Source organism: Haemorhous mexicanus, chromosome 14 (genome assembly GCF_027477595.1).
Source record: "Haemorhous mexicanus isolate bHaeMex1 chromosome 14, bHaeMex1.pri, whole genome shotgun sequence".
Taxonomy (NCBI): Eukaryota; Metazoa; Chordata; class Aves; order Passeriformes; family Fringillidae; genus Haemorhous; species Haemorhous mexicanus.
The window spans coordinates 13,759,807-13,777,727 of NC_082354.1; the positions used below are offsets into that span (position 1 = coordinate 13,759,807).

At 48.0% G+C, this 17,921-nt stretch overlaps 1 protein-coding gene across 1 annotated transcript in view; it reads right to left on the minus strand.

The window, feature by feature from the left end:
* Positions 1–1,342: 1,342 nt before the first annotated feature.
* Positions 1,343–17,921, minus strand: part of GPC3 (glypican 3) — a 141,318-nt gene continuing 124,739 nt past the window's right edge. Inside the window, exon 8 of the mRNA XM_059859511.1 lies at positions 1,343–2,501. Coding sequence (XP_059715494.1) covers positions 2,326–2,501 — 176 coding nt within the window. The 3' untranslated portion in view covers positions 1,343–2,325. The remainder of the gene's footprint in view (positions 2,502–17,921) is intronic.

Sequence of the window (17,921 nt, forward strand, 5' to 3'; positions counted from 1 at the left end):
GGTCTTCTGCTGAGAAGCACCAGCATCACACTGTGGTGATGCAAGTGGGAGAACCCACCAGGCTTTGTGAGACACAGCAAGGCACAGCCCACTCCAGCTCCTCAGAGGGAAAACACACTGGACTTGTACTGAAAACCTGCTGCTACCCTCCCATCCTGCTGCTTATCTAAGGAAGCAGCAGCACACAGAATATTTTTGAGATGATATTAGAGGAGATGATGTCCCTGCACTGGTACCAGCGATACCTGGCGAGGCAGAGGCAGCACATCATCTCTGAACAAACCCAGCAGCCCACTTCCATCCCCAGCACTCCCAGGGGATGAAAGGAAAATGATCAGAAGGGAAGAAGTGATTCAAATTCAAGTGGCACTAATAAAATATTCCCTTTGGTGGAGCAGAGGCTCAGGGGCTCAGCCAGCTGCAGCACAGAGAGCTGGGATGATATGAGGAGCTGGGCCAGAACAAGAGCTGAGCAGCAGGAAGGTGAAGAAATGCCTCTGCCAGCACCACCATTGGCTCTCCCTTGCACCACCCCATGCCCCAGGACCCCTCTGACCCTGGGGTCAAAGCACAGTCCCAGGAGACATAAAATATAAAATACAAAAACGTGTAAAATACAAAACCACATCACAGTGCATGGATGCAAAAAATCAGCCCTTACAGAAGCACCACATGTCAGCAGCACTGCCCAAACACCCCCAGAACTCACCCTGGTGTGGATGGGACACAAGGATTCTGAAACCCAGAGGACAGGTCTCCAACAATTAACCATCAGGTCATGCCATGGGTTAGCCCAGATCTGCTCCTTTGCATCAGGAGCTGTGAACTGGGAGTTAACATCTCCATGCAGAGGAGTGGAGCAACAATCATCTCTCCTTCTGCCACAAACCCAAAGCACTTCACACAATCCCAAGGCTTCAACTCAGTCAGACAGGTCAGCCCCACCACTTAAACTGGGTAAAGTTTCCACTCTCCAGACCATCTGACTGCATGGTTTAGAATGATCTACTTTCTCCTAAACATAAAGCTGCTGTAAAAGAGGCCTGATGCACACAAATATTTGAAGCATGCATGTGTGTGTGAGGGGGTGTATGCACACGTACGTGCACATGCTGCAGCTTAAGATACTGCAGATAGAAACACTCTAGTAAAGGCAGATCTTAAACAGAAATACGCAACCATCTTGGCCAGAAACCAAACCAAGCCCAGCCCATTCTTGAATCAGACCAAGCCAAGTCCTGGTGTCCCTGAGCTGGGCACAGTTGGTGTTCCCAGGCTGCCCACTCCAGCACAACACAGGCTGTTGTCTCGCACACACGAGAGGCTACTGCCAGGGCACCACTTATAGAGCAACCAATCTTTATTTTAGAGATAGCTTACGTAAAGGAACATGCAAAGAAACACATGAGTAAGAGTCTCATCTGCCTCAGGCTCCTGTAAAAGGCTGTAAATCCTTTTGTTTTCCCTTTCATAGCACAACACGTTGGGCAGTCATTGTTCACCCTGCAAAGCACAGCGCGTACATCCCCGCCGTCGCTCCTCTGGCTGGAGCTGTGCTCCCAGGTTTCCCGTGGGAAAGGAGGTGCTTCACTTCTGAAGAATGAAGCCAGGTTGTTGCATGTGACACAAGGATGCTGGTGGGGATCAGCCAGCTGCACTGAAGGGCTTCAGGACCTGGCTGGAGGGTGAGCAGCAAAATCGCCCGCAACTTGCCATGGTGCAGGTGGGCTTTGTGCCCAGGGGAGCAGATCTTCACCACAATGCCAGTGCAGGACAGCTCCTCTTCCACAGCATCTTTCCTCCTGCCAAGTGTCTGGTCTTCTCTCTCCCCTGTCTTCACATGCTCTCTGTTATGTCCTGACCAGATTCCCAGGGGTGAGACATGAATTTGGAGTAAGTACAAAAACCAGTTGAACTACAGAAAAAAATCTGTATTAAGTCAATTTAGGAATCAGGGGTATGATATTTGCTGAGAGTATGTCATAAACCATAGGTGTTCTGTACCCCATGCATGTTTGAACAACTCAAAATGAAATATGGTTTTCACCTTAACAGCAAGGGAGACCTCAGTGTTGAAAAATTGTGAGGAACACAATTTTATATGAACCTGCTTATAGTTAACAGGATTATCTTTAAAAAGCACTGTTAGATATTTACTAGTTTGCCATGAACGCTTTTTTAAATTTGGGGATTTTTTCTGTGAAGAGTCTTGAAAAACTGACTCAGGGCATTTGTCCCATTTTTGGAAATGTGCATATATTTCAGAAGAGGTTCCAAATATCTTCCTCACTAAAAAAAGGCATGGAGTGATGCCACCAGCACTGCTCATGGCTGGTGGCCCAGCAGCAGCAGGAGGACCAGGGCAATGCCAGCAGCAGGACTGGGGTGGGTGGCTGCACTCCCAGGGTTGCTGCTGGGGACTGCAGCACCATCCTTGCTTTGCTGATTCAGAAGCTGCTTATTTGCAGAGATGTCATCCATGTCCAGGTCATACGCCAGCTCTGAAAGCAGAAGGAGAGAGGTGTCAGTAACACGAGGTGTGTGTCAGCATTCTGACACACAGCACATCCAGCCCCCACAAAAACTGGGGTTCTGGGGGCAGCCCTGCCACAGCTGAGGGCAGCTGGGTCTGGGTGCAGTCAAAGGCATCACAGATGGGCCAGAAGAGCTTAGCCAACATCTTGTCAGTCCTGCACCCACCAGTCTCAGTACCCTACACCAAATCTCATGCTTGGAGAGACCAAAAAATCCCAACTGTGAGGTGCTCTAGTAAGAAAACAAAAGAGATAGGGGATGTGCCTTACTGGAGAGCTACTCCCAAAGAACACCAGCTGAGCTTTGAGGGGGTGTTTAGCAATGCAAATTGTGTCTGCTCCCCAGGCACAACAAGGATGCGGGCAGGAGTGAGGAAATCCTGGCGGGCACCGACACTTCCCCAAACCCAGAGTCAGCAGAAGGCCTTGCTCACCAAAGCCTCCTGGCTCCTGTAGGACCTGGGGACCTCTGCATTCCTGCAATCTTACGTAAGAGTGTGCAAAATATGCTCCTTGTAGCACTGAGAACACATCCCATCCCTGGTCTACCTCATCAAAGGAAGGAATGTGAATGGATCATGCACTCTGGGCATGCTGGTGTTGCAACGTGGAGACTCTGAGACTAAGCACATGTGGGTTTCAATCCAAGAAAGCATTCAGTATCAAAGTTTGGATAGCACTGGCAGAGGAGCATGACATTAACAGAAGGGAAAGCTTGTGGCAACCCATCACTGGCTGCAAGGGACCTGCTGAGCAGTAACTCACAGCTGCCCTTCTCTTGCTGGGTCAGGGAAGAATAAAGAAGTCCAAATAGACAGTGTGGAAAGACAAGACACCAGCAAATCTCAGGGCCAAGAAGAAAGAGTAAAAGGTGTTTTAAGATGCCATTAGCCAGGTCTGCCTGGGGCATTTGAACCTGTCAGTCAGCTGGACTGAGTGGGTGCACTCATGCTTGTTCTCAATGCAGTGGGGCCCTTGCTGTCCTGCTTGTGCTGCTGCCATCTCCTTCTGGGTCCCAAATGGGAATCAGGTAAGCCTGTTTGTCTTATCCTCAGAGCCTGGCCTTTGGAGCTGGAGGAAACTGGTGGTTTCCATCAGAAGAGACCCTGGCTCAAGACTTTTACAAGCCTCCTGGATCACTAGCATGTTGGAAAGGTTTGGATCATCCCACCCCACCCCTGAGAAAGAATCCAAGAGACTGAATAAGCACTCTATCTAAAAAATGCCACATCAATCCAATGAACACCACTGCCAAGGCAAACAGGCAGTATTTCTTAATCAAAAAATACCCAAACATTGCAAAACAAAAGCAGAACGATGTTAGCAAGACAAGTGAGTCAGCCCAGGCCATCAAAGGAGGTCAGAAATGGCTCAAAGGGAGCAGTTATCTATGCACAGAGAGGGCCAGGTGCAAGCAGAACCCGCCTGGTAAACTGAATTCTCTGGCAGATTCCCACAAGAACTGCAATTCCTCTTTCCCCAGCTTTCCTGCTTTTCTTCTAAACAGTACAGATATGCTGCTGTCCTCTGGCACTGCCCAGCCACGGGAAGAACAGGGGAAGAAAGGTGCCACCTTGAAAGGGATGTGCTGGGTGACTTTCCAAGCACAGAAAGAACAAGTCCCTCTGGCATGAGGCATGCTCAGGCTTCAGGGCACTTTGGGAACAGCCTGCCTGCACCACCTCATTTTCCCAAGCTCATTTCTGGAAAATAAATGAAGGGATTTGGAGTTAATAAAATGACAGCAGATTATTTCCACAGTTGGTTGTTTGACACAAGACTCCTTGGCTGGCACAGTGTTGGATCACAACCTGTCCTAGTGTGTTTTGGAAGGTATTTCCAAACATTACCAAGGCTTCTGAAACCTAAAAGATGCTCCATGGGGTCACTGCACTGTCAGGCACCTACACGCTCACAGACCAGTGATCATGAGAGCTTTTGGGGCAGAATATCATCTTACTGGACATCCCAGCAAACCTAAAACCTCCCCAGGAACTGAGTAACTACTCTTGCCTTCCCTTTAGAAAAGAAATTTGAAACAAAGGAGTGTTTCAGCAAGGTCCTTAACAGCACAAAGGGTTTTGACGGCCCCATTTACAGTCTTGTTCTGGGATGTAATTTATGAGATTCGAGTTCCTGCACGGGTCTCAATGCAGCAGCTGAATCCCGTTGGAAATGTTCAGCCAAAATGAGTGTTCCAAACATATTCTTTGCGTGGGAAATTGTCCAATTCTGGGATTTCACCTCAACTTGAGTAAGGGTAGGTTTTTAAATCACAGCATTTCACCCAAATGGGGATGGTGATTCTCTCACTATTCCCTTCTGGCCAAATTAAAGAGAAGGGAACAGAAACCCTCTTGTCATCAGAGATTAGAATGCTATTTTCCTCCCCTTAACTGCTTCAGAAGTTTAGTGCTTGGGTGTGCCGTTTGTTTTCACTGTTCCTTCCATTGTATCCTACTCCTTATTTGTGCCACACTGTATTTTTAGGCGTGATGAATTTAGCCAAGCATCTTTTATTTTGTATTAATAATGGATCTGTAACCCTTGCAAATCCCTTTCACTTAACTGCTAATGACCTTTGCTACATCAGAGGAAAGGAAAATAAAAGGTATGAGCCTCTAACAGACCTCAGGCAGCCAATCCAGGCAATAACAGCATTAAAAATATACATCACAGAATTGGTAAGGTTGGAAGGGATGACAGTGAGTCATCTGGTCCAAGCTCCCTCTCAGGCCCAATGGACAATGTGCCCCAGGGCACAATGCACAGGATGGAGTCTATCTCCAGAGAGGGAGACTCCACACCCTTTCTGGGCAACCTGCTCCAGTGCTCAGTCACTGCACAGTAAAAAAGTTCTTATTAATATTCAGATGGAGCTTCCTGTGCATCAGTTTCTGCCCACTGCCTCTGATCTTTCTGCTTATATTATTGATAATAAACATATTTCAAATCCAGGAACCCAAATTAGCAAATGTTCCTAACCAGGTAGTTCTTGAGAGGGTTCCATCATAATTTCCAGCTTTTGTTAGGATCCCTGGTTAGACCTGGTCACCCCCACATCCCTGCACCTCCTGCCCCCCACAGCCTCAAGGAGTGAGAGCCTCAGATCAGGGATAGAGCTGCAGGATGGCTGGTGGGGTAACTGAAACTAACATTCCACATACTCCATTTTGGCCACATCCACCCAAAACTTTGCCTTTATGCTGCAAAATTACCTGAGAGAAGGTACTCCTCTGCCTCCCCTCTACCCAGCCACCTTCTGCATTAAACATCTCCCCCACTCCAGCTCCAATCACCCCATTCACTGGCACCAGCTTCTCAGAACAAAGTGGCCCTTTGGCCTGCAAAGCCTTTCAGGGGAGGGCAGGAAACCAGAAAAATCTGTTTCTGTTCATAATCAGAGTCCAGGGGGTATTACCAACAATCTGCACTAATTACAAATTCAATCTTCACTCATTCTGGTCCCTCTTGTCCTCTGGGTTGCAGATTAGATAATCCCTTTAAAATAATAGTCAGTCATTAGCTGTGCTTTTCCCTGCCCCTCCTCACGCGAGCCGAGCGTTTCCCGGCATCCTCACACAGCTGCTGAAAGGTCTCCAGCCGCACACAAGCCGGTCCCTCCGGAAGCATCTTTTGTAACCAAAGCCCCTCTAACACAAAGCTGCTGTGCTGTGCTCCCAGGACAGCCACAGCTTCAATGGCCTCGCAGCGTGGAGGACAAAACCCGGCGCCAGCCCTGCAGCACGCGCTCTCCGCATCCACGGCAGAAAGCGGAGGCATTTTCCCATGGATTAGGGAAATGCCTACTGGCTCTGCCATACTGACTCTGCACAAGCTTATTGGGAATCACTAGAAAGCTCTTGTTGCTGAACCACACCAGCTTTGGAGGCGGCTACAAAATAGGGCTGAACTGGGAGGAAGTTGGGTTTGAGTTGGGATGAAATGTCCCATGGCAGCTGGCACAGCAGGAGCCGGGAGGAAGAGTAATGGCACATAGGCTTTGCTCTGCCAAATCCAACACTGCCTACCAAACCACCCCTTTTCACCCTCAAAATGGACAACACGGGCAAAGAACTGCTAGCAAATGTCTGGCAAATGACCTCCAAGAGCCCTGCTGCCGTGGGCTGGCTCGGCTGCTGCCCAGAGCCCAGAGCCAGGGAATGTCATCTCCCAGCCAGGCATCTGGGCTGCCTGCCTGCCAAGCCTGCCCCAGCAGATGGTTCCAGCCATGGACCCAATATAGTAACAGAGCCATAATGGATGGCCAGGCATGAAAACTGCCTCCCCCTGTCACTTGATAGCTCTGCCAGCGCCTCGTGCAGCCGTGACGGGCGCGAGGGGATCCCGACACAGGTGACACCATGAAGCCGAACACAGCACGTTCAGCCAACAGGGCTGCTGTGGTGATGGCCCTGGTTTGCACATGATGGAAACACTGCAGTGTGAAGGGAATGGATCAGGTTTCCAGCAAAACACATCAAGTAGAAATGTCACAGACAGGTAGGGCAGCTTGGCAAGCTGCAGCATCTGCCTGCATCTTTCCTTCAGGACTGTTTTTTCCTAGGAAAGCATATGCTACCATTGCCACTGAAAATGACAATCTCCAGAGCGCGTTGCTTTGTGTAATTCTTTTATACAGCGAGCATCTTCAGTGTGGGGAAGAAGATGCCAACAGATGCAGCAGACTGGCTGTCTCCAAAACAGGACAGGACTTCTTAAAGGGAGAGATGTTTGAGTCAAGCCCAAACTGTTGACTCATTGCAAGGTGAAGCATAAGAGCCTGTGATTCCACACACCAGTCTGCCTCACCTTGGCTCCCAAATATCTCCTTGTCTAAGTACCAACCATTTCACTCTCACAGGTGTTTGCACCTGAAATGTAGAACAGTCCAATTTCATCCCAAACACTTCCTGGAACACCAAAAGCTCTGCTCGCCTCAGCCTGCAGTTATCTGTTTTTTTCATGCAAAAGCTCATATTACAAACACACCTCTGCCTCCCCAAAGGCAACACCTGAAACCATCCATGGGGTTACATGGCACAAACAGCCACAACTGCATAGATATAGCCGAGATTCCCAACATTCTGCCTCTCCAAAACACCATAAACTCTTCCAAACACCTAGCCAAGCATGGTTTCATCTCATCAGGGAGATGATTTTGCCCTCTGGCTTGTTACCATTAAAATCCTGGAGCACCAACAGGTTTGCCAGTTGTCTTCTTGCACAATGAGCTGCAACAGCCCAGCCGTAGGTGCGGCCGCGCCGGCGTGTAATTAAAGCGCTGAGCCAGGGCTGGCTGTGGTGCTTGTGTTGGCACACATCACTGAGATGGATGTGCAGCATGTGCATGGTCTTGTGCCTCTGCTTTTCCACCTCCTCCACAGCAATTTAGGAGGTGCGGCTCTTGGCAATATGGATTTGGGAAAAAAAAAAGAAGAAAAATCCAGCTCAACATCACCCTGCTGCCATCGGCAACACAGCCAAGAGAGCCTGGCATGGCTCAGCAGCAAGGGGTAAAACCAACTTCCTGGGCAGAAACCCAAAGGAATCAGGTTTGGGATTGCTGATTTGCAAACCAAGACTTTTCTCCTGCTTGCCTGTTTGCCACCTCTGGGCTGCTGGTGTGCCACTGATGGCCTGTGGCCTGCAGCACATGCTCACCATCAACCCAGAGACCACAGCTACCATCCTGGTTCCCCAGGATCAATGCTCTCTGGAAGGCAGCAGTAAATTGATTTGGGGGAATCCAGATGTGAGGAAGGTCCATCTCAGTCCCAGCCAGGGGTGTAACCAGATGCTGTTCGGGGTACACGAGGCACTGGGCTCTGTGAGGCAGCCAGTATGCACACCTTGGCTCTCCAGCCTCCAGTACTACCACAAAAGTCTCTCCACACACATCCACAAGCTTTTGATGGGTGTTTTGAAGGGACAAAACACCCTCAAAACCCAACACAGTGTACCGGCAGAGGGGCTGCACCATGACCCCAAATCCAGCAACTGCTCTTTCCCCCCACCTTGGCCAGAGGCTGGTGGCAAGGAAGGGCCATCATTTATGACCTGGGCCTATGTGTACTTTGAAAATGTACTCGTTACATTCTTTGATCCTTGGTTTGTTCCAGATCTACCCTGAAGAGAATCTGGCATCTGCAATTGCATTCCTTGTTTTACCCTTGGCAGAGCGTGAAAGAGTTTCTGAACTGCACTCGCGGAGCAGAGCCACAAAAACATGTTTAGCAAAATGCACTCATGTAATTGATTAAAAATTAACAAATCTCATTAGCATTATTAATTGGAGGTGCTGGAGTCCTTGTACCTTGCTGATGAAGCAACATTATCCTGGTCTGATATCCAGATGTACAGTCCAGATGAAAAGCTGCTACCTAAAAGAGCTGAGAAGAAAAGCACTGAAAAATAGGGAGCTAAATATGTACAGCCAAAAACATCTACAAAGACAGGAGTCAAGAAATAAAAAGAGGAATAGCTGTAAACAGAAGAGTATGAATAGAAGGGAAATTATTTAAGTGACAGCAATACAGGACTGGGTCAAGCAATGATCCTGGAGATCCCTCAGTGTCTCAGCCCAGATGTGGAGTCATTTCTTCCTGTTTGGAGACCTTCAAGATCTGAATCACAAAGAGGTCCCTTCTGATCACTCTGCTGTCACCTGAGACATCTCCAAACATTCTTGATTTTGGGAAGTAAGGCTCCCAATGATAGCAGAGCAAAATTAAATGTTTCATATTCCATCTAATGACTAAAAACAACATACTCCCATCTAACTGAAATTTTCTCCTTCATGTTTTCTTCCCCAAAAGCTCCTGGATTTGACCAGGAGAGGAAGCTCTTTCTTGCTATGTGCTGGCCTTCAACTCTCTAAGCTCAGGACATTCAGTGACATTCAGGTATTAGCAGGACCTGAAATAATGCAGTCCTAAGGGGAATGCAATGGTCGCTGCCTTCCAGATGTTAGCCACTAAAAGCAGCCCTCAAGGCAGAAGGATATTTCTCAATGCTTGATTGGAAAGCTCATGGTGGTGTTATGGCACCCAGGAACATCTGACACCTCCCTTTGTGACTCACTGTGTGTGGAAACCAGCCCTAAAAGTGCCCAGGCCACAGACAAAAGGGGCTTGTGGCATTCCTGATTCAAGTAGGCAACCAGGAATGTGCCTCTTCAATCAGAAGGGACAAGAACTTTGTGCAATGTCTACACTCAGTGAAAAATCCCTGGACATCCACCAGGCTACAACTCATGATGCCAAGGGAAATATCTCGAGTGAGATTTCAGGACAAATCCAGGAGTTTGGGTTGTGCATGGACATACCAGCTCAGCCCACAGTAGAGCTGGCAGGCAGGATGAGGCATGGTGATGCTCCATGATCCTCTGCTCAGCCTGCCTCTGCTCCTGGAGAAACTTCCTGAGGTTTTGTGCTCTGACACTGCCCAGGGTCACCAGCATGGATGGACAGCCAGCCCCCCCTGTCCATGCCAGGGGAATGTTTGCATAGAGCAGGAGCTGAGGTGAGAGCTGCCAAGGGAAGGGAGCCAAATGGCAACAGCATCACCTGGCTTTTCTCATTGTGTTAACCTGCATAAACAAACAAAAATAATCCTGGACCTGCATTAAAACGACATTAAAGTGACTTCAGCCTGTAAAAATGGGGTAATGCAGAAGGTCCTGGGAAACATCACCATACCAAACTTTTCCTCTTTATATAGAAGAAGGTTTGGGTTCATGGGCTGGAACGTTTTAACAGCTTCAGGACATCTTCCCTGCAGTGGAAGCAGCCCCAGGAACTGCCTCTGTAGTCTGACACCAGGACCTGGCTTTGCACTGCATGGCAGTGAAGAAAGACCCAAATAAAGCCCAGCTGCTCACTGGTGTCTGTAACATCTGACACAAACCCTGACCCCAAAGCACTGGTGGAATGATGGTGCTAAAAACTGGATGTGAGTGGTGGTGGCAGTTCCAGTGGGAATCCCAGTGTCATCCTTGCTGAGCACCAGGACACTGTGGCTGCAGTGCTTGGGCTGTGCTGGACCTCTGCCATCACACTTAGACCTTCCTGGGGGCCAGGGGCATCCCTGTCATGCTTGGGACCATGCTGGAGCTCAAGGAGACCACCCTGACTGCTCCTGCTGCAGAAGGAGGGAGCAAGGGATGGAGGGGATTGGCGCTGGGCTTCTGCCTGGCATCTCCCTGGCTCAGCTGGTACAGCCACAAGAAGGTGCCAGGGATGAGGACACACTGCTCATGTGAGAAAACCCAAATTGTTCTGAAGACACCTCCACTGACCCAGCAAGCAGTGAAACAAGGAGGTGACAACTCAATAGGGCTCCAAGCCCCAAGCCCACAAATGCCTCCTTCTCCATCCTATCTGAAGCAATCATGGCTCTCTCTCAGGAATGTCACAATCACAGTGGAAAATCAAAATAAAAAGGCTATGTAATCCAGTTTGTAAATCCCTTCAAAATCACAAAATCCTCTCTAAAATGGATTACAGAGATTAGAGATAAGAATTTCCTGGAAATCAAGAACTGCATTTCGACCTGCCCCATCTCTTCACTGCCTCAGAAAAAAAAAGAGTCTTGCTTGTGCCCCCCACCCCTCCTCACTCCTTCCCAGCCATCATCCCAGCCCTGGGGAGCAAAAGCAGCTCCCTCCAGCCCCTAAAAACTGCAGAGCTGTTTCTACCTGACTTTGCCACGAGCAGCATTCTGGGCACAATCTGCTGCATATACCTGAGCCTGTGGACAACGTGGGATGACTGCCAGGCTTCTGCAAACATTTTTTGGTCCATCCCTACTCCAAACAGGCTCCACGTGGTTGTGCAATGTGCTGCCATGGTTTTGTGAGCTGCAGGACTTGCACCCAGATCCTGGGGGTGCCCAGCAGAAAAACATCCTCTTAAATCAGGAAAATCACCAATGTGCCAGTGGTGACAATGTGGCTACCAAGAAGAGAAAGGTCAAACATCCATGTGGGGATGATATAAAATTATTTAGCAGCCATGCAGGTATTATTCTGATAGATTAAAATCATCATTTTGTTTAATATTTTTGACTCAAGTATCCACAGTCGATGCTGGTAGGACAATTTTCTGTTGGGAATTTTTATTTCGTGAGAGTTTTTGTGCTTTCCTTCTTATTTAGAACAACAACAAGAAGAAGGGATTGCAATATTAGCATTCCTGGCAGAGCACACATTCAAGTTCCTGACCTGTTATTGCTCAAGGACTTCTGCAGCTGCAGAGTCCTGTTTGGAGCTACAGTTAGGTCACTTTGAATGATGCTCACAGAATAAGGATCAAAACACTCACAGCTTGATCAAAAGGACATTTTATGAACATTGCAGCCTGAGTTAAGTGCTGATGTGAATACTTAGGTTCGCCCTTATATTACCTCAGCTCGGTTCTAATAAAATTAACACCCTTTTCAATAATGCACTCAGTTTTATTTGTTTCATGGTTTTGTGCCTTATGGCTTTGAAAACACATTCTCAAAACCTTTCCATCACACTGGGAATGTTTAGCTGTGTTGGGATCTGCAAATCAACATCTTTGTTCAGAGGAATAATAAGGGTTGCACCTTTGTGTCATTGTTCCACCTGCTCTAACCTGGATTTATCCACCAAAGGTTGGGGTTTTTTCTGCCCACAAAAGAGGGGAACCAGTCACACTCTTTCTTTTCCCAGGAAGAATTACCACCTGTAAATAAACAACTGAAAACTGAACTACAAGCACCAGCTGCATGAATTCTCCTTTGTAAAGAGACAACAGAAAAAACAAAGCAGGGGGAAATCCAGTCTCTCCCCTGCATTTCACTTGCACATGAGAGGCAAAATGAACTTACCAGTCCAGGACAGGGGATGTCTTATTGGTGCAATACAGCTGCTTAACTGTTCTTTAGAGATATTCATCTCAAAAGCCAGAACAGAAAGAGCATTTTCCCCCCTTTTATTTATTTATCTTTTTTTTTTTGTGCCAACTCACCTTAGCTGAAAAGCACATTGAGATTGTAATTATGGGAAGGCCTCATCTAGTAGATTTGTAAACTCAGCTATCGGCTTGAATTACTGGAATTAGCAAGGCTAATTTAATGTCACTGTTCAAAATAGCTCAGATTTGGAATTTCTTAATGGCCTTAGGAAAAGGAGTCTTTATGCATACTGCAATCTAGGCTTCATTCTTAGACTAAATTCCTTCTCATAGATTTTGTGAATGCCCTGTTTTGTAGCCAACACAAACTCTGTCCAGTAAAATAATGTAAGGACTCAGAATGAAAAGAGATTAGCTGTTCCCTGCTCCTGTTATTTTAAAGCAGAAATAACTTTGGCTTCTACTGATTCATAGACAAAGCTTGAAATGCAAAGCATGCTCAACTCCAGAGTCAGCATGAAAAGGACCTTAAAATATTCCCGAGTGCAAGTAATGGACTTATTAGAGGGATGAAAAGAGGCACTTTTCACAGAATCCCAAGCTCTTTAGTCCTGTCATATCAATAATCTTGCTTAAGAATTTCATTCAATTTACATTTCTTTCCCTTCCAAATATCCTGCCTGACTCCTATGAAATACAACACTTATGCTTTTAAAGTGTTAATTTATTTCTGTTAATGCTTGGTGGTGTAAAATGTCTGTGGATCACCCAGAGTGTGAGTGATGGTGTCACGAGGGGGTGGGACAGGGAGCAATTCTGTGCACTTATACACCTGAAAATTGATAAATGAGGAGGGAATTTTAAAGACTTGGTTAAAAGCATCTTCTTTAAATAATGGCAGTTGATTGTGCTGGAATGTGACGTACCTGCAATCTGTTGCATTCTCCTTTATGTTCATGTTTAACACCCACAAAAACAATGCTGACAGTAAGAACAAAAAAGCTTTAGAGATATCAGGAAGGAAATTTGCTAGCTCTCCTAAGCTTCCAAAATATATCAATTTTTAACCCAGTTTCCCTAGACTTTGAAAGATAGTTTACTCTAATGCCAGCACAAAGCAACAAGCAACAATTTTCCCTCTTTGTTTGAAGAAATTGCTGAAAAACAAAGGGAATTCAGGAACAAATGACAAAGGTCTGTGTGGGCATAGCAGGGAAGGAGACAGAGATGCCCCCTTTTTAAGGAATTAGGGGACTTTTTTTTTCCATTTGGCTCCACAGGACAATTTTCACTGGCTGAGGACTGTCAGCATGGAAAGGAAACAAGATGGTTTTGGCTACATCTGCCCATGGGCCTCCACAAGACAGAACCAGCAGAGACCAAGAGACCCCCAAACCCTGTGACAGGATGAGTGGCCACACTGAGATGGCTGTGCCGGGTGTGTGGTGCTGGCCAGAGATGATTTTCATAGACCAAACCAGATTGCACACTGCCCAAGAGACTCAAGGGTCTCAAAGCACACCACAGGCATTAATTACACCCTCCACTTTGAAGAAATTAATTAAGCACCGAAACCTTCTGGTCCCTGAGAGCCAAGCACAAGGCTCCATTCACTAATGGCTAAAACTGAGCTGGGTTGTGGCAAGGTTTCAGGAACACTGACAGGAGAGCTAAGAAAAGCACCTCTGAGTGCCCTGAGCCACCCTGAAGCAGCAGAATCCTCCCCCCAGGATACTTCTCATTCCTCTGGACACGTCCCAGCAGGTCCCCCTGAGAAGGCAGCCACTCCAGCTTTGGCTCTGAATCACTCCTCATGGCAAGGCAGGGAAAGCTGACACACCAGGGGCAGTCCCATGCCACAGCCACCCCCCAGGGCATCCACTCAGTCCCTGTTTCTCCCCAACAGTCTCTGCCATTAGCATTTTTCCTAGTACAAACTGGACAGCCCTGATGAGACACCCACAAGAAGTAACAGGAGCTGCTCACCCCATCCTGGTTGCTTCCCTGTGTGCCCCTGGCTGCTGGGCTGCTGTGTGACCCATTCCTGGGTGAGACATCCTCCAGCTTCTCCAGCTGCAAGAGGCATCCCCAGCAGTCCCATGGGAAGCAGATCAATGGGCAGGCACCCCAGCATGCAGGGGTGCTCCAAGATGCTGCAGAAACCCTCACTGGAGAGTTTGCTGAGCTGGTATCCTCCCCTGGAACAAATCCACACAATGTGACACAGCCTCGGTCACTCTCCTGCAGTGCTCTAGGAAAGAAACAAAACCCTCTCTGCTCCTGATTCCCCTGTTCTGCTCCATTCAGGCTTGCTGGATGCCTGAATGGAGCATCCATCTTTCCATCTGCCTGCCCATCTTTCCATCTGCCTGCATGACTTTGTGTCCTCTTGGAAGCTGGACCAGCCATTTGCCCAGGGCACTCACAATGGATGTGGAGGAGCAGCCTGCCAACCCACAAACATCTGCTGTCACTGTTTCTATTGCAACAAATTCCTGGATAAAATAGGTGCCAAGTGCATTAAAAAAATATGATACCTGTGCTGCAGAGAGCTGGAAGGCAAAGGGGGATTGGCAGCCCCTGCAGCTAACAAAGAGTGGTGGTTGTGCTGGAGCTGCAGCCTGGGAAACCCATTAAGGCCACATGGGGTGTCAAAGTGTAACAGGAGTGCTGGGCTTGCAGGGCAGGAGCTGGGCAGCAGGCAAATTCAGAGAGACCTGGAACAGCAGGAGTTTCTCAGTGCATGCCTGCCTTTACCCTCCCAAAACCCGGGAGGAGCAGGTGAGCAGGCACACCTGAGCTGCAGGTGAAGCAGAGGCAGAGTCCCCCTGAGCATCCCATCCTGCTGTGGGGAGGTGCCCAGGGAGGGACTCCTCAGAGCAGGGCTTGCTCCAGGGGCTGTGTCTGTTAGCTCTGCTTTAGGGTTAGTGCCATCCTGCAGCCATCCAGCCCCCCAGTGCAGGTTTCAGTGGGATGGAGGGGATTTAGGAGCCTCCAGGCAATCCCATATAGTTACCCTGTATCCTGCATAACAGAAGCTGGGTAAGTATTTTTACAGACAGGTTTCTGCTCCCGAATGTGTGCAACTGGTCAGGGTGAACCTTAGTTATTAGCAACCAAAATCAGGCTCTTGCTTTCCAACCCAAGCAGAGCAGTATTTTTTCTTCAGTGTGTAGCAATACTGCCTTGGTATGTCCTTATTTTGGGATTTTTTTTTTTGGGTACACAGAACTATTTTTCTTTTTTCCACATTTTCTAATGAGTTCTGGCGGTAGGAAGTTGTTTGTAAATCACACAAGTATTTGTTTTACTGGAAACATCTGCTTTAACACATTTGTCTTTTTAAAAAGGCCATTTTTTTTTAAACAAAGGTATTAAGCTGCAATGTAAATTGGGCACATCTGTTTATGAGTCACTGCAATAGCACTGCCTCTAGTGCACCAGATCACATGGATCTCCAGGGGCCTGATCCAGACAATTACAAACTCACAGCTTGCTCTGCTCCCTTTTCCAGCTCTCCTCTTCCCAGAGCACTTCTGCCTGATTTAATAAATTAAGGCCACTAAATAAGAGAGACCTATTTAGTGTCTGCTAATAATATTAGGTGTCTGGCCCAGCAGACCAGAGAGTATCAACAAGAGAGTTAAGCTGGTGCTGAAGCCCACAGGCACCTGAGGGCCAACTTCAGTGGAATTATTTCTAGCTGGGAACCCCAGGCTGCACCAGACCCACTCTGCCCAGGGTGCTGTACCACCTCTGCTGCCTTCAGCTGCTCAGGGCTGCCACAAAAAACATCCAGAGAAGCCAAACAGAGGGAAAGACATCAGCTGAACCTCCAAGATCAAAACCTGACCCACCAGCTGGTATTTATGCACTGGAAACAAGAAGGTCAGCAGACCTGGGGGACTGCTCTGAGGCCCAGGAAAACCATTCAGCTCTGGTACTGCAGTGGCTGGGGAGCATCCCTGATGACTCTGGGGTAAATAAAGACAGTGAGAGGTGGGAAGGGCAAATCCAAACCAGCAAGCCTGACCTGCCTGGAGAGGGCAGATTCAGAACCTCCATCCCCACAAGAGCTGCCTGACTCCAGCTGTGCAGGGCAAAGCTTTCTGACTGTCACCAAAGCCTAAATAAAGCTACAGGAGTCAGGAAGGGACACAGGGGGTGATGGTGCATCAGATGCACCCTGAGAACAGGCACTGGAGCACAAGTGGGGAAGTTTGCTTCCACAGGGAAGGGGAGAGGGGAGCGGTCTGGGTATTAATGCATTCTTTCACATTCTCTGCACATGCCTTAGCAGTGATTTATGTGGACAAGAGAAGAGATACTGCAGGCTGTGTTCTGTGATGGCTTTGGGGAGACACAACCTTTTTTTTATTTACTTTTTACTGGAATGATCTACAGAGAACCAGAAGAGGACAAGCAAACATACCAAAGCTGCAGAGCAGCCAGCACAGAGATATCAAGGAGACAGAGGATATTACTCAGATTCTGATAATAACCACTGGCTCCCACCTGCCAACTGCAGGCTGCCTGACACAAAAAACTCCAAAAACAGGCTGGAGCAGATGTCTGCCTCCCTGTGCAGGAAGTGTCTCCAGTATCCATGAGACACAAGCAAAATAGCTTAGAGTCCAGCAGTTTTTCAGACTCGAGATACTGAATTCAAACAGGAAGGAGGGAGGAAAAAAACAGCAAAGCAAAAGGATGTGTCTCACATTGCAGTTGTAATTTACATTTTAGAAATCCTTCTGGGACTCCTGCGCTGGACTGAGGCAGTGACAAACGCCCTGGCAATCTGTCCAGCTGCCAGACCTGATGCTCAGCAGCCAGCAGTACCTGCCACTGCAAACCATCCATCCCTACACATCACAGAACCACCAAGGGATGCAGCAGCAGCACCGTGGGCACTCAGTGCTGCACAGGGTCCCTCTGCACCCAGCAAAGAGTCAGCCCAAGGCAGCAGCTCCCACCTGCCTGGAGATGGGATACACAGAAAGAGGGATACACCTTCCAGAGGAAGGGGTGGGGAAGGGAAGGTGCTGCTGGGTTTGCACCTGAGCTCTGTGCTGGGCACAGCCCCAGCCTCCTGCAGGAGGGAAGGGCAGAGCATCATCCCAGGTCCCACGGGAAGCAAAGAGCAAATGGGAAGCAGGAACAGACAGCAAGATGTCATTGAGAGCCCCAAATACCATTGAAGACACTTTCTGAAACAACAGAAGCTGGTCAACATGCCAGATTTCCATTCCCATAAAAGAGGGGGAATGTGCTACTGCTCCAAAGCAGAACAAAAGCAAAACGTGTCCAAAGTTTTTGTTGTTTAAATGTACAAAATTTTAAAAAGTCAAACTGACATACCATTCCAACAAAGACCAATCAATTAATTTGGTTTTGGGTTTCTTTTCTCTGTGGTATAATTAAAAACGTAATTTCAAGCAGACTTTTTAGACAAGAAGCTGGTGTGGAGTGAAAGCAGACAGCATCACCTTGTGCTTCAGGCTGCTGC